This window comes from Dipodomys merriami, unplaced genomic scaffold, assembly GCF_024711535.1.
Source record: "Dipodomys merriami isolate MVZ:Mamm:240054 unplaced genomic scaffold, mDipMer1.0.p SCAF_50, whole genome shotgun sequence".
Lineage (NCBI taxonomy): Eukaryota > Metazoa > Chordata > Mammalia > Rodentia > Heteromyidae > Dipodomys > Dipodomys merriami.
The window spans coordinates 10592808-10608056 of NW_027206069.1; the positions used below are offsets into that span (position 1 = coordinate 10592808).

Here is a 15249-nt window from a genome sequence, read left to right on the forward strand (position 1 = left end):
TGATAACCAAGGATACTTTGGTTATGAGGAAGAAGAGTTCATTGTCACCCTAAAAAGCAAGGACCAAGCTAGGCACTGTTATCTCATACCTGTAGTACTAATTACTCTGAGTAAAAGCCCAGGAATGGTGCTGCATGTATGTGCGCTCATGTGTCACACACACACACAAGTAAGGACCTCAGTTAAGCCTTTTCCTTTTCCTTTTCTGCCTTAAAGTTGCATTGGCATAATAAGTGCCACTGAAAATAAGACTGATTGTGTCAGTAAATGACATTTTTCTTGATCAAGTTACTACATGTATCTACAACAGTGTAGGCTTCGAAGTGGCAAAAATGAGATTCTCCAGCTGTTTTTATTTTAGGCGCAGGTGTTCAGTATGGGGTGAGCTATATAGTCCAGCAAGTCACTATGAAGTATATGAGAAAACACTTCAGTGTATGTGAGAATTTCTAGAGCTCCCCAGTACATATTTTCTTGGTTACATATCTTCTCCTACTTCTCTTTTGAAAACAATTGTATGACTGCTTTTCTCTTATCAGGAGTCCTTTGAAGTCTGAGTCTTCAGATGAGAGTGACAGTGGCAGAAAGCTCCCACAAGGAAGCAGGAAGAAGAAGAAAGAGAAGAAGAGGAAAAGAAAGCACCAGCACCATAGGAAGACGAAGAGGAAACACGGGCAGTCAAGCAGCAGTGAGTCTGAGCACGACACGGATTCTGGGAAGGATCAGCCTTCCCAAAGCCTTACGGGCACTCAGAAGGGATCCGAAAAACCCAGGTGGGTGTCTGCCAGTGAGGTTTTTTGTTTTTTTTTGTTTTTAAATTAATTAATTAATTAATTGTTGGTCGTGGGGCTTGAACTCTGGGTGTTGTCCTTGAGCTCTTCAGCTCAAGGCGAGCACTCTACCACTTGAGCTACAGTGCCACTTCCAGTTTTCTGGAGGTTAATTGGAGATAAAGAGTCTCACGGACTTTCCTGCCCAGGTTGACTTTGAACCGAGATCCTCAGATCTCAGCCTCCTGAGTAGCTAGGATTACAGGCATGAGCCACTGGCACCTGGCAGCCAGTGAGGTTTTAAATTCCAGTTTGTCTCCCTTGATGGTTGTCAAAAGATAGACATTTGAAGGATTAATCTAGCCATCCAGTCAGAAGAGAGCTCTGCCATCAAAGCAACTTACAAACAAGAAAAACTGTCATCAAATTGGCAGCCTGATTATATTTGAGAAATATTATTTATGCCCAATAATGATTATGTCACAGTTGGAATTGGGACAGTGAAAGATGCCGTTTGTGCAGCATGGATGACATGGGGTCAGTGCCCAGCGAAGCGGTCATTTAGGAGTAGCAATCACAGCTGCCTTGCTGTGACCCCGTCACTTGACACAAGGCCCAGTGCAGTGCACTTTGCTGTCTGAATGAATGGCTATATTATTGACTTCTACTTTACTTATTGCACCTTCTGAAAATTTACCTCTTATTTACACATCCATTTTTAGAGCAGAGGAAAAGGAGTGTGAAAGGATTTCCTGAAACCACACAGGAACTTCCATAAGAACTTGAACGATTGTTCATTTCTGCCTGTGCTCGACCATGCCAGAGAGAATCTTCAGTGTTGTAGTAGTTTTATGACTCAGACAGCATTTTCAAGTTCAGTATTTTTGTTGAGTAACCTATTAGATCAAAATTGATTTTTCTTTTAAAAATTTTGCTACTGGGGTTTGAATTCAAGGTCTTGTACTTGCTCGGCAGATGCCCTATCTCCTGAGCCACCCTCTCGGCCTCAAACTAGTTTTTATCCTCTCATTTCCTGCTGCTAACTTCTGCTGTCTTCTGGGAAGGTGACCTGGCAGAGTTGTTTATTCTGTACAGACAGGGACGAAGGTATTTTGAGTGATGAATGTCTTTCCATGATGCCAGGGAAAAGGGTTCAAGGAGGGTGGCGTGCCGCGCGGGACCTGGGGATACTTCCCCAGGGTGACAGCTACTAATTGACTTGTATTTCATGGGACAAGATTTCCTTCACCGTAAGATGAAGGCAACACACAGCTGAGACTATGTCTTGCTTCCTGACCCACAATACCGACTTGGGAGAGTGGGGAAGGGTAACCTGCAGTGTGCCCTTGGCTTTCCTCTTCTTTCTTCTCTATGCAGTGCATTAATTTCTTCACAGTGGGCTCTCCTTCTTTTCCAAGTATTACATAGTTTATTTTTTTATTTTTGTGGGCTGGGTGCCAGTTCTGTGGCTTGAACTTAGGACCTGGATGACATCCCTGAGCTTTTTTTGGTCAAGGCTAGTGCTGTACCACTTTGAGCCACAGTTCCACTTCTGGCTTCTTGGTGGTTAATCTGAGAGAAGAGTGTCTTGGACTTCCCTGCCCAGGCTGGTTTTGAATCGAGATCCTTAGATTTCAGCCTTCTGAGTAGCTAGGATTACAGGTGTGAGCTACCAGTGCCCGGCCTTTTTGTGTTTTCTTTTTTAAAGTATGAGCTGGCCTAAAATCATCACAGGCAGCCCACTTAATGTCCGTGGATATCACCAGTTAATACCTTTGCCTTGTGTTCCAGTGTGCCTTAGAGCAGAAGTAATTTTTTTTAATGTATTTTTATTGTGAAAATGCTGTACAGAGGGGTTACAATTACATGGGTAAGATAATGAGCACATTTCTTATCAAGCATTGTAGCCTCCTGCTTTGTTTCCCCTTCCCGTCCCTTCGTATCCTCCCACTTCTCTCGGTCCCCTCCCCCCCCATCAAAGTTGTAAAGTTTGTTTTTTGACATAACAACTTGTACATCTCATTGTGAGCAGAAGTAATTTTTAGAAAATATAAAGCTTTGTTTAAAAGAAATATAAATAGTGCTCCCATGAAATAAAGTTGTAATCATTTAAGTGAAATGCTATAAAGTACACCTGTACATTTGAGGATAATATCTGAGATGACCCCGTTGCTTGGTACGGGTGACAGGTCTGCTTTGTTTTGTCCCTTCATCCCTGACCTGTATGGTTTTCTGCACTTATGTGTGTCTGATGCCATGGGTGCTTAGAAAGCTTTCAGCTTGCTGTTTTGGGCTGTGAGGGAATGTTACTGTAGAGTCACCTGTCCCTTTTCCTTTGTCCACAGCCAAGGAAATAATGCAGTTGCTGGTGCAGGCACTCACCCTGTGTGGCTGGAGGACATTGAGGCTCTGACAGGAGAAACCTTCCGTATGGATAAGAAACCTGACCCTGCAAACTGGGAGTATAAAAGTCTCTACCGAGGGGATATAGCAAGGTATCCAGTGTTTTCCCCCTCTTTCTACCCTCTCACTCTCTCTCATAGGTTCTGTTGGGTGTTAGCCATTGCTGTTAAGGCGCATGTGTCATATTTACTGAAAAAGGCAGGCTTGAGGTCAGGTCATACTGACTTGCTTTACCCATGGGGCATTGCTTAGTGCCTGGTGGATAAGCCTAAAAGCAACTTACTGTAACAGAGTATCCAGAAACGATTTGGTTTAATCTATCTGGTTTAGTCTATTTGGTTTAAAAAAAGTAGCAAAGACCTTTTTATTTATCCTTCTCCCCACATAACATTTAAAAAGTGACATTTAATGATAATGACTTTTTCAGGTTATTTCTAGCATATACCACCAGATGATCATAAAACTATGTGGTAGGCGGTATTTGCTTCAGTAATGAATTTGAACTTTCCCCCTGTAATCTGTCAATCATAAGTATTTGAGTAAGCTAGACAAGATGGCTCATGCCTGTAATCCCATCTTCTTGGAAGGCTGAGGAAGTAGATTGGTAAGTCGAGGCCAGTCTGGGAAACCTCACAGTTGACACTCAAAGCAACAGCAGTGGAGTACTTAATAAAACTTTTCAAGCGCATTTTCTAGGAAACTTAGGAACTAAAGAACAATAGATAATCTCTATTTCCAAATAGTTTATAGGTAATGAAAATCAAAGGTAGGGAATTATAGGAAATAAGAGTAGATCTTGGAGATTGTTATCCTTTATTATAGGTTAATACTCTTTAAAGTTCAGTTTCTAATGCCTCACCAACCCTCCAAATTAGAATCACATTTCTCTTCCTGACTTTATCATATAAACAATTCCTGCTGAAATTTCCTTTGTGAGTTTATCTTGGTTGTTTTTGGATTGTTTCAATACTCTGAAGTAGTATAAAGTTTTGTATATCACCCAAAAGAGTGGTGGGCACCCAGGAAGAGATGGGGAAGGTAGCATGCCTGACCATGCAGGAGGTGTGTACATGGTCCCCTGCTCCTGCTTTGTCAGCCCGTGCGATGCCATGGCTGCTCCTTGAGGAGCAGAAGGAGGAGGCAAGGACTCGAAGGTCAAGTATCTGTGCCAGATCAGGCAGCCAGGGGAGCACATGAGACGGGGTGTGGTAGGACGCTTTCTGGAGCGACCAAAGACCCAGGTTCGCATTTGATGGCCACTAACCAGCAGCACAGTCCCAAGCAGGTCATCCACCTGTCTCAGCCTCCTTTCCTTCATTGGGGAATTGGGAATTACAGTTCTTACCCTGCCTTGCACACAAGTGTCAGAGATGTTTGTAGCGACGTAAGGCGTTACTATTTACTACTAGATGAAAAGGAGAAAACGTTAACCAAGAGTGGCTCTTGAGGTTTTGCTAATGAATGTCACAGGCCATAGAAAGAAAGTAATTAGAAAGCACTTTCTTAGTCTAAACTGCAAAGATGGATTTTTTTTCTTTCGTGTTGGTTATTTTTTTCTCCTTAGTGTTCTCATCTAATTTGCTATAGAAAATGTGTGTCTATGTGTGTGTGCATGTGCGTGTCTGTGTGCGTGTGCATGTGCATTTGTGTTTCAAGGCCTATAGATAATCTGAGTTATGTTTTACTACAAAAAATAAAATATGCGAATCCAAACTACAGTGTAAAAATAAAATTTAAAATTGAAGATGTATCTTCACTGAATGTTTGTAAATGGTTTCTTCTAAGAATTACAATTGTTACAGCTCTTTAAAAAAATAGGCAGTTTTGAATTCGAAAAACTTCACACTTATCATAAAGATGAAAGATGTTCATACTGAGATACTTCAGCCCAAACCTTCACAAACTAGTGTAAGTAAGTTGCTGAATGAAAAAGATTCATTTTTTTTCATATTAGAGAGAAACTACCTCTTGCCTTACAAACGCAAAATAAATTCAGTAGACTCCACTCTTTTAGAAACCACCAGCTCACTATTAAGGCTTGAACCTCAGTAGCACTAATTGGGAAAAATGTAAAAACAGACTTTAATGTGTGAATTGGCTGAAATAGACATTTTCTGTAGGAAACATCTCTGGGTTTTTGTTAAGCATGCTCTGAAATCCTCAAACAAACACTTAACCCATTCTGGGTCTCAATTAATACAGCACTTGCCTGGCATGCCCAAGCCATGAGTTCCATCCCCAGTACTGCAAAACCATAAAGAATGCAACTGAAAGCTATTTCCAAGATCATTCTGGAAATGGAAAGAATACATTTGATAGCCCAAACAGTGTCAAGGCCATTAATTTGATGATCTCTTGCTTTTTCATTCCATTTCCTGTCGCCAGTATACCCTCTCCTTTGTTTCGGGGTACCTGAGGTTCTCTGTGTTTCAGTGAACACTTGTTTTTCTTTTTGCTTTAGGTAAGAGATTTATATCTTTTGAGACATATGTTCAATAACTACTCTTCACATCCTGCACCTGCATTTCTGACACGTAAAGCATAGCAGTCAGGCAGGTACCACCCTCAAGACTGTCTCAGGCTTGCTTTTATGCCAACTGTTTGGAAAGGTCTGTGACCTCTAAGTTTGCCTTTGGAGGCTAGAATTCAATGTAGAAAGTTCAGCGTAGAAAACAAAGCACCTGTTCATAATTTATAGTAGAGCTATACAGCATAACAAACCCCCTTTAGTATGTTTTTGGGAGAAAGGGGCAGACAGTGGGAATTGAACTCAGGGCTTCGTGCTTCCTAGGCGAGACCACTTGAGCACTCTTCCAACTCCCACATGTCTCTCATGCCTTTTAATTTATCTACTTTAAAAAATTGTCTTGAGCTTAAAAGTAATCATTACAGGCCCCTTCTTAGCCTCAAGCACAATAAAAAAGATTTTTGCCCTTGTCTACCAAAAAAGACATGCATTTTTGCTTGACAGGTTCATCAAAGTTACAGATCAAATCTGTTGCTAAGGAACACAGTTTCTGAGCTGGTAACTATCCTGATGACCTGACAACATGGCCAGCATTCTAACACTCAAATTAAAAGCACTGTTCAGGAATTCCACCCTTTTTACTATTGCAAAGGAAAACCATAAGGGAACTTCTAGCTTAGTAAAACACTGACTGGACCTTGGCTAATGTTCTTCAGCAACAGACCAGAAGATTGAGTTGTATACTGATAAGGCTTTTACCACTCACTGGGTTCTGTTTTGCTTTGCTTTTTTGGTCAGTTGTGGGGCTTGAACTCTGGGTCTGGGCACTGTCCCTCAGCTCTTCAGCTCAAGGTGAGTGCTCTACCACTTGAGCCATAGTGCTGCTTCCGGTTTTCTGGTGGTTCATTGGAGATGAGAGTCCCGTGGACTTTCCTACCCAGGCTGGCTTTGAACTACGATCCTCAGATCTGAGTCTCCTGAGTAGCTAGGATTACAGGCATGAGCCACCAGCATCGGGTCCTACTCACTGGTTTTGTGTCATTTTTCCATAGCCTCCTCTTCTAGCATCGAAGTCCTTCTGATACTCATCTCAAACCAGGCTCCCAGATGGCCAATGTCCATATTACCTGCCCTCTTTAAAGCCTGTATTCCAGCCTGTGTGAATTATCAGGTCATGCAGATGGGTTCCACTGATGCTCCACATAGTGTAGTCTACAAAACAAAATCCGCAGGCTGTTTTTTTTTTAAATTATTTTTATTGTGAAAATACCATACAGAGGGGTTACAATTATGTAAGATAGTGAGTACATGTCTTATCAAGCATTGTTGCCCCCTCCTTTGCTTCTCCTTCCCATCCCTTCCCCTCTCCACCCCCCCACTCCCCCCACCCAGGCTGTTTTTTTCACTTTGTCCAGACCCATAATGATCTTCTTTATGTCACCACTTTTGCTGAGGAGCTAATAAATTTGTTCTTCAGTTGTATAAAAGGAAAGATTTCCAACATACAACATACAGCTTTTCTTCGGTAGTTTTTCTTGTTCTTCATTGTCCCCCTGAAAGTGCTGGTTGCGGTAGTGGTCCATGTAGGAGTTGCTGGACATAGCACAGAGAGGTGGACAGGCACACAGCACTTACTCTACTTAATTACTTCCTTAAACAGCTTAGCATGGGGTTATTTACTAGAATCCGTGTTTATCTCCCCTCCCTCTTCCTCTTCTTTTCCTCTTCCCATCTTTTTTTCCTTCCTATCTCCTTTTCTTCCTCTCTTTTCTTCTCCCCCCTCCCCTGCCCCCCTTGCCATTCCTGGGGCTTGAACTCAGGGCCTGGTGCTGTCCAAGCTTCTCTGTGCTCCAGAATAGCACTCTACCACTTGAGCCACAGCACCACTTCTGGCTTTTTCTTTTTCTTTTTTTTTTTTTTTTAATTGTGAAAATACTGTACAGAGGGGTTACAATTACATGGGCAACATAATGAGTACATTTCTTATCAAGCATTGTAGTCTCCTCCTTTGTTTCCCTTTCCCATCCTTTCCCATCCTCCTGCCCCCCCATCCTCCCCGCTCCCCCCCCGCCCCCCCCCCCGCACCAAAGTTGTAAAGTTCGTTTTCGACATAACGACTGTACATCTCATTGTTGCAATGGGTCCACCTGTATCCCTATTTAAACGATTTGTTTACTTCTGGCTTTTTCTTAGTAGTTTATTGGAGGTAAGAGTCTCATTGACTTTCTTGCCTGGGCTGGTTTCCAACCGCAGTCCTCAGGTCTTCGCCTCCTGAGTAGTGAGGATTACAGGCCTGAGCCATCGGTGCCCAGCTTCTTCCTCTCTTTTCTTTTTGTGCTGGTACTACATCTTGAAACTCAGGGACTAGCACACTCCATTGACTTTCTCTACTCAAGGCTATTGCTCTACCACTTGAGCCACACCTCTGCTTCCTGTCCTGCTTTTTTGCTGGTTAATCAGAGATAGGAGTCTCATTGACTTTCTGCCCAGGCTGGCTTTGAACCTTCATCCTTAGTTCTCAGTCTTCTGAGTAGCTAGGATTATAGTCGTGAGCCACCAGCGATTTAAAAATTATGATCAGTGTAATATACAACTCTTCATTCTCAGTTCTGACAAATGCATATCCCTGTGTAGGCCAGAGCTCTTGAAAAGTACAGAAGGTTCCTGTGACCCCCAAATGTTTCCTTTTTACTCACTATTCTAATGTTTCTCTTACCAGTTAGTTTTGCCTGATTGGAACTTCATCTAATTGGACCATGCAAAAAGATATGATGTGAGAAACATAGTATTTTGTGTATGGCTTCTTTTGCTTAGTGCAGTGTTTCTGAGATTTATGTGGCATTTCTCAGTAGGTTGCTTCCTGTTGCTGCCTGTAGAATTCTACTATATGGCTCTACCACCATTTGTTTAGTCTTATCTGTCGATGGACACCTGGATACTTTCCAGTATTTGACTAGTCTGAATAAAACTACTGAGAACATTTGTGCACAGGGCTTTGTGTGTGCATGTCATTTCTTTCTCTTGAGTAAATACCTAGGAATAGAGTTGCTGGGTCATAAGGTAGACCTGTGTTTAAATTTGTAAGACACTACTAGGCCTTTTCCCAAAGTAATTCTACCATTCGCACTCTACCAACAAATGAGAATCTTGGTTGTTCATCTGCATTTGCTGTTGTTACTCTTGTAAATTTTAGCTGTGTCAGGGGGATAGGGCATATGAATTGGCATCTCTTGAACTAATGATATTGGGTACTTTTTTGTGAGTTTATTAGCCATTCATGTCTTGTGTAAAATTCTGGTTCAGCTCTCTTGCCCAGTTGGCTGGCACTCTACCTCTTGAGCCACAGCTCTACTTTTGGCTTTCTTGTTGGTTTATTGGAAATAAGAGTCTCACGGACTTTTCTGCTCATACTGGATTGAGTCATAATCCTCAGATCTCAGCCTCCTGAGGAGCTAAGATTACAGGTGTGAGCCACTGGTACCCGGCTTCTTGCCCAGTTCCCCCCCCCCCCCGAGTTTTTAATTAGATTGTTTGCATCCAGGAAAGTGCATGATTCGCCTTCACCTTAGCCTGTGCAAGCACTCAGTAGTCATATGTGCGTGGGTAACCCCGGGCACTCGTGCATGTTCCATAAAAGCTTCTCTTCCTCCAAAGTAGAAATAGCCAAATGAACTCTCACTTGACACACTATTAAGATTAAGAGACAGAGCTATAGACAACGTCAGGGTTAACAGGCTAGAGACGCAGGACAGCAGAGGGAAGGCAGGACCGATGACCTAGGCCCCGCGTCAGTGTGCTTTGTTAGGAGCAGTGCGAGAAGGGAATAATGCTTCTGCCTTGCCTGTCATGCATGGCCGTGATGGCTGAATGACGCAGTATATGTGGCAGTACTGTTAACTCCAAAGACCCAGGAAAACAAGTACTAAGATCTAGAAGACAGGCATGATTTTAAATTCACGGAGCTGTGAATAAAGGCAGGAGGTGTCAGAGGAGGAAGTGAAGCCAGGCAGAGGGGAGCTCTTTGCTGACCTGCTTTGGCTCTGAGCAGAAACTGATAGGATCGTGAACGTGGATAGAGGCACATCCACATGAACTTGGATGACTAGAGTTTAGGTCTAATGAGTCTTCACGCTCTACAGGTAATGCCACATTCTCCCTTTGTTACTTTTTTCTTTTTCTACAAGATACAAGAGGAAAGGAGACTCCTGTCTAGGTCTTAACCCTAAGAAGCAGTGTATATCTTGGGAAGGGGCTTCTGCCTCAAAGAAGCACTCACACAAAGCCCCAGAACGCTACTTTACGAAGAAGAGTGTGGGATTACTGAATGTTGATGGAATTGCTGTGAGCTGCAACACAGAACCTCCCTCTGCTAAGCCAGGCTCATTCATCCCAGTGAAGGACTCAGATGATGTGGCTGCACCTGTTACAAGCTGGTTGAATCCTTTGGGGATTTATGATAAGTCAACCACACAGTGGTTACATGGACATGGTCCCCCCAAGCAAGAAGGGAAACAGCCAGACTCACAAGTCGACAGAGAGAATGCTGTTCTCAAGGCCAAGGTAGAGGACTTTAACAGGAGAGTTCGGGAGAATCCTCATGATACTGAGCTGTGGCTGGCGTTTGTGGCTTTTCAGGTAAGTGTCACTGTCCTACTTTTCTTACTTTGTAAGAGAAGACACATTTTTGTTTGCTCTGTAGCATTGCTTTTGGTTTGGCTATGGATTGAATCCAGAATCTTGTGCATGTTAGGCAAGCACTGTATCACTGAGCTACTAACCCCGCCTTTTCTTGTTTTATTTTGAGACATGGTATCACTGAATTGCCTAGGCTGCTTTTGAAATTTGAATTATTTATTTATTTTGGTGGCACTGGGGTTTGCACTCAGGGCCTGATTCTTGCTAGTAGGTGCTCTACCACTTGAGTCATTCCCCCAGCTATTTTTGCTTTTGTTATATTTTGAATAGGGTCTTCACTTTTTGCCTGGGCCAACCTGGACTTCGTTCCTCCTATTCATGTTTTCCTCATAGCTGGGATGCCAGACCCACACTACCATACCCAGGTTTTCATTGTGATGGAGTCCTGTAGCTCAACTGGCCTTAAATCATTATTATTCTGATCTCAGCTTGATGGGAAAGTGGGACAGATGACCTAGGTCTGGTCATCTACCATGAGCTACCATGAGCTGGTTTTGAAACACTTTTTGAGCTTTATGAAGAAATTTGGTACTGTATATAAAGGTTATTAGAGAAGTGGAGGTGTAGCTCAAGTGGTAGAGCACCACCATGAAAAAGGTAAGTGAGAGTGTGAGGCTCTGCTCCCATGCCCCGGTACTACAAAAAAAAAAAAAAAGAAAAAGAAAGAAAGCAGCTAGAGCTTGTCCAGTGAGGAATCCAGTGACCCGTCAGGAATAAATGGAGCCGGGGTAGGTAGTAAGTGCTGTAGACGCTGTAATGTTACAGAATGTGCTCTTTGAGAATGAATGGAGCGAGATTGGAACAATTTTGTGTGTGTGTGTGGTTCTGGGATGGAACTCAGGCTCAGGGCCTTTTATGTGCTGGACAAACATGCTGCCACTGAGTATGCTCCAGCCAGGGAATGGGATCTTGCCCACCAGACAGAGGCGTTCCTGAAGTACAGACCACACAGGCAAAGTGCACACAAGTGTGAGAGCGGGTCAGGAAGTCCCCTGTGCAGGCCCTTAAAATATGTGGCTCTGTCTTCATTCTTCATTGGTAAGGTTGGCTCCTCTTCAAGCATTGCATGCTAGTTATTGGTACATAGACATAAATATGAATGGCAGAGAGACAGGCCAGTCAGGTGAAATGAAGACCAAGCATACCAGGTTAGAACACCACCCTAGGAAATGAGTTTCAAGGTTACTTTTTTTTTTTTTTTTGTCAGTCGTGGGGCTTGAACTCTGGGCCTGGGCGCTGTCCCTCAGCTCTTCAGCTCAAGGCTAGCGCTCTACCACTTGAGCTACAGCGCCACTTCCGGTTTTCTGGTGGTTTATTGGAGATAGGAGTCTCACGGTCTCTCCTGCCCGGGCTGGCTTTGAACCGCGATCCTCAGATCTCAGCCTCCTGAGTAGCTAGGATTACAGGCGTGAGCCACCAGCGCCCGGCTCAAGGTTACTTTTTGTTTGGTGTGTTTTTTTTTTTTTTTTGTATTGAGGATTGAACCCAGGACATTTCACTTGCTGGGCAAGCCCTGAGGAAACAAGTTTTTAATTAGAAGTTATAAACTGGGTCTGTGGAACAGTTGTTTTCATGATTTCTTTCTTTTTTCTTTTTTGGTATCTGTCCTGGAGCTTGAATTCAGGGCCTGGGTGCTATCTCTGAGCTTTTATGCTCAAGACTAGCACTCTAAAACTACAACTCCACTTCTGCCTTCCTTGGTAGTTAATTGGAAATAAGAGTCTCACAGACTTTCCTGCCTGGGGTGGCATTGAACTGTGATCCTTAGATCTTAGCCTCCTAAGTAGTTAGGATTATAGGCGTGAGCCACTGGCGCCTAGCCAACTATTGGTTTTGACAGGAGGAAGAGACATTGCGGTTGATCCTCTGTAACCCATGAGTAAATTGGTGTTTGTGTTGTTGAGGATGAGGCCATGAAGTGTCCTGGCCTGTGTGCACTGGAGGAGGGAGAGGAGAAGCGGAAGAAGTCACTGAAGCTCCTCCTGGAGAAGAAGCTGGCCATCCTGGAGCGGGCCATCGACTGCAACCAGAGCAGCGTTGACCTGAAGCTCGCCAGGCTGAAGCTCTGTGCGGAATTCTGGGAGCCCTCCATGCTGGTCAAAGAGTGGCAGAAACTGATCTTCCTGCACCCCAATAATACAACCCTGTGGCAGAAATACCTTGTATTTTGCCAGAGCCAGTTTAGTACCTTTTCAATATCCAAAATTCACAGTCTGTATGGCAAGTGCTTGAGCACTCTCTCTGCAGTTAATGACGGCAGCATCTTATCTCACCCCGTGTTGCCTGGCACCGAGGACGCCATGTTTGGTAAGGAGATACCAGATACAGTTTGGATTTAGTAGAGAATGAGATTATATTCTGTTTTGCTATAAATTATCACACACACACACACACACACACACACACACACACACACACACACACACACACACACACACACACACACACACACACACACACACACACACACACACACACACACACACACACACACACCAAGGTATGACTGGTTAATTATAATAGATTAGCCCAGCCCTCAAGATGGGTGGGTTAAATTAACACACACACACACACACACACACACACACACACACACACACACACACACACACACACACACACACACACACACACACACACACACACACACACACACACACACACACACACACACACACACACACACACACACACACACACACCAAGGTATGACTGGTTAATTATAATAGATTAGCCCAGCCCTCAAGATGGGTGGGTTAGAGCCAGAAAAGTTAGGTAACTTGTACTGGACAAGCAGTTCCAACTTTCCTACTTATTAGCCAAGTGAATGTAGCTGGATCTTTTAACTGTTTTGATTGTCTGATCTTACTTGTCAACACCCCTCGTTTTAGGGTCTCTAGCAATAATACACATGAGATGCCCTGCTGACCTCATAGATGTCAGGTATTACTGTGCTGTTCATGTTTTTGGTGTGTCCCAAAGGAGACTGGAATAAAAATTTTGGCAGTAGCCAGATAACGGAAGGCAGCACACAATGCAGGGGCTGGGGCATGTCACTCATTGGTTTGAATTGTGGATTTGTTCCTCATTGGCTGCAGTGTGAGCTTGGGGAGATTCTTACCCTGCTAGAGCTCCTTCTCCACAGGAGCAGTAGGTTGCCTGTGCTGTGGGTATTGTGCGTGACTAACGTGCAGAGCGCCTAGCTCTGTGCGCATGCAGTAGACACTTGTTTGAGCAGAACTCCTGTTATCATTGTCAATGTCTAGAGACTGAGTTTCTCTAGAAATACTAAACAGTGCGCTGATGTAAATGGTGTCGTATATGGGGCTGGAACATGTATTTAGCATGTATCAGGCCCAACATTCAGTTTCCAACATGAATAAACAAAAAAAATAACATGAGATTTTTTTCATAAAGCCTCATTTGACATTACTTATGATAGGCTGACATCGCATAAATGGAATTACATCCTTGTTAAGGTGAACTGAAATCAAACATGGAACACTGACTTTGTAGCACACTGGATGTGTGATGAAAATTGCTGGTAGCAAATGCCATCTATGAATGGGGAGTTCAGATTATACTTTCCAATAACTACGCCATCTTTCCTGCCATTTTTTTTTTGGTGCCAGTGAGAATTGAGTGTTAGACATTTGGCATCAAGGTTAACTTCTTGACTTGTTTTTAGATACTATATGTAGTTTCTTGTTAATATTTACATTCTGGCCTGGAGCTGGTTGGCTCATGCCTGTAATCCTAGCTACTCAGGAGGCTGAGATATGAGGATCACGGTTCAAAGAAGCCAGCCCAGGCAGGAAAGTCCGTGAAACTCTTATCTCCAATAAACCACCAGAAAACTGGAAGTGGCGCCATAGCTCAAGTGGTAGAGCACTAGCCTTGAGCTGAAGACCTGAGGGACAGCGCGCAGGCCCTGAATTCAAGTCCCCCTCCTGACAAAAATAAATAAATAAATAAACATTAAAAAATTATATTCTGTGGTAGTTTTAGATAAATACCAGAAACAGCAGACTTGGCTTACAGTGTTATTGTTGGCCCTTTTAGATTAGGACATGTCTGTACTGTCGGGTTGAAAGCTAAGAGCAATTCTGGAAAAAAGACTTGTCTTGGTGTTTGAGTAGCTGTTCTTTGTTCCTCTGTGCTTCACCTAGGGATTCTTTGTTTTCTGGTTCACAGCCCTCTTTCTGCAGCAGTGCCACTTTCTGCGGCAGGCTGGCCACTCAGAGAAGGCCATCTCTCTGTTCCAGGCCATGGTTGACTTCACCTTCTTCAAACCTGACAGTGTGAGAGATCTGCCAACTAAAGTACAGGTACCAAGCTCGCCTCTCATGACCATTCTGTGTGTGTGTGTGTGTGTGTGTGTGTGTGTGTGTGTGTGCGCGCCAACTAAAGTACAGGTATCAAGCTCGCCTCTCATGACCATTCTGTGTGTGTGTGTGTGTGTGTGTGTGTGTGTGTGTGTGTGTGTGTGTGTGTGTGTGTGTGTGTGTGAACTAAAGTACAGGTACCAAGCTCGCCTCTCATGACCATTCTGTGTGTGTGTGTGTGTGTGTGTGTGTGTGTGTGTGTGCAGAGAGAGAGAGAGAACAAAAGAGAGAAAGAGAGAAATATTTCCCTGATCCAAGAGAGAGAGAAATATTTCCCTGATCCAAGAAAAACTCCATGATGAAGCTGGTAAAATACGGATAGATAAAAGAAACCTCTATCCCTCCCAAATCTAGAGCCTCAGCGATGGCCTTAGTGTTATACCTGGGCCCTGGTTTAAATGCAGGTCCTCTCTATTAGTCAGGGGGCAGGGGGCATGGCACATTTAGACTGGGATCACTCTTGAATGCCCTGGAGCTTGTGTTGCTGATGCAGTGAAGCTTCCCACTGCCTGCAGTCTTGGCCTGAGTT

The 15249-nt window shown here is 43.6% G+C and overlaps 1 protein-coding gene and 1 pseudogene across 1 annotated transcript in view; one reads left to right on the forward strand and one right to left on the reverse strand.

The window, feature by feature from the left end:
- LOC138810520 (nuclear exosome regulator NRDE2-like) overlaps positions 1 to 15249 on the forward strand; it is a 40471-nt gene that overhangs the window by 12459 nt on the left and 12763 nt on the right. Inside the window, exons 3-7 of the mRNA XM_069997748.1 lie at positions 540 to 773; positions 3116 to 3265; positions 9825 to 10275; positions 12240 to 12642; positions 14530 to 14663. Coding sequence (XP_069853849.1) covers positions 540 to 773; positions 3116 to 3265; positions 9825 to 10275; positions 12240 to 12642; positions 14530 to 14663 — 1372 coding nt within the window. The remainder of the gene's footprint in view (positions 1 to 539; positions 774 to 3115; positions 3266 to 9824; positions 10276 to 12239; positions 12643 to 14529; positions 14664 to 15249) is intronic.
- On the reverse strand, positions 6665 to 7241 carry LOC138810589 (nuclear cap-binding protein subunit 2 pseudogene; annotated as a pseudogene).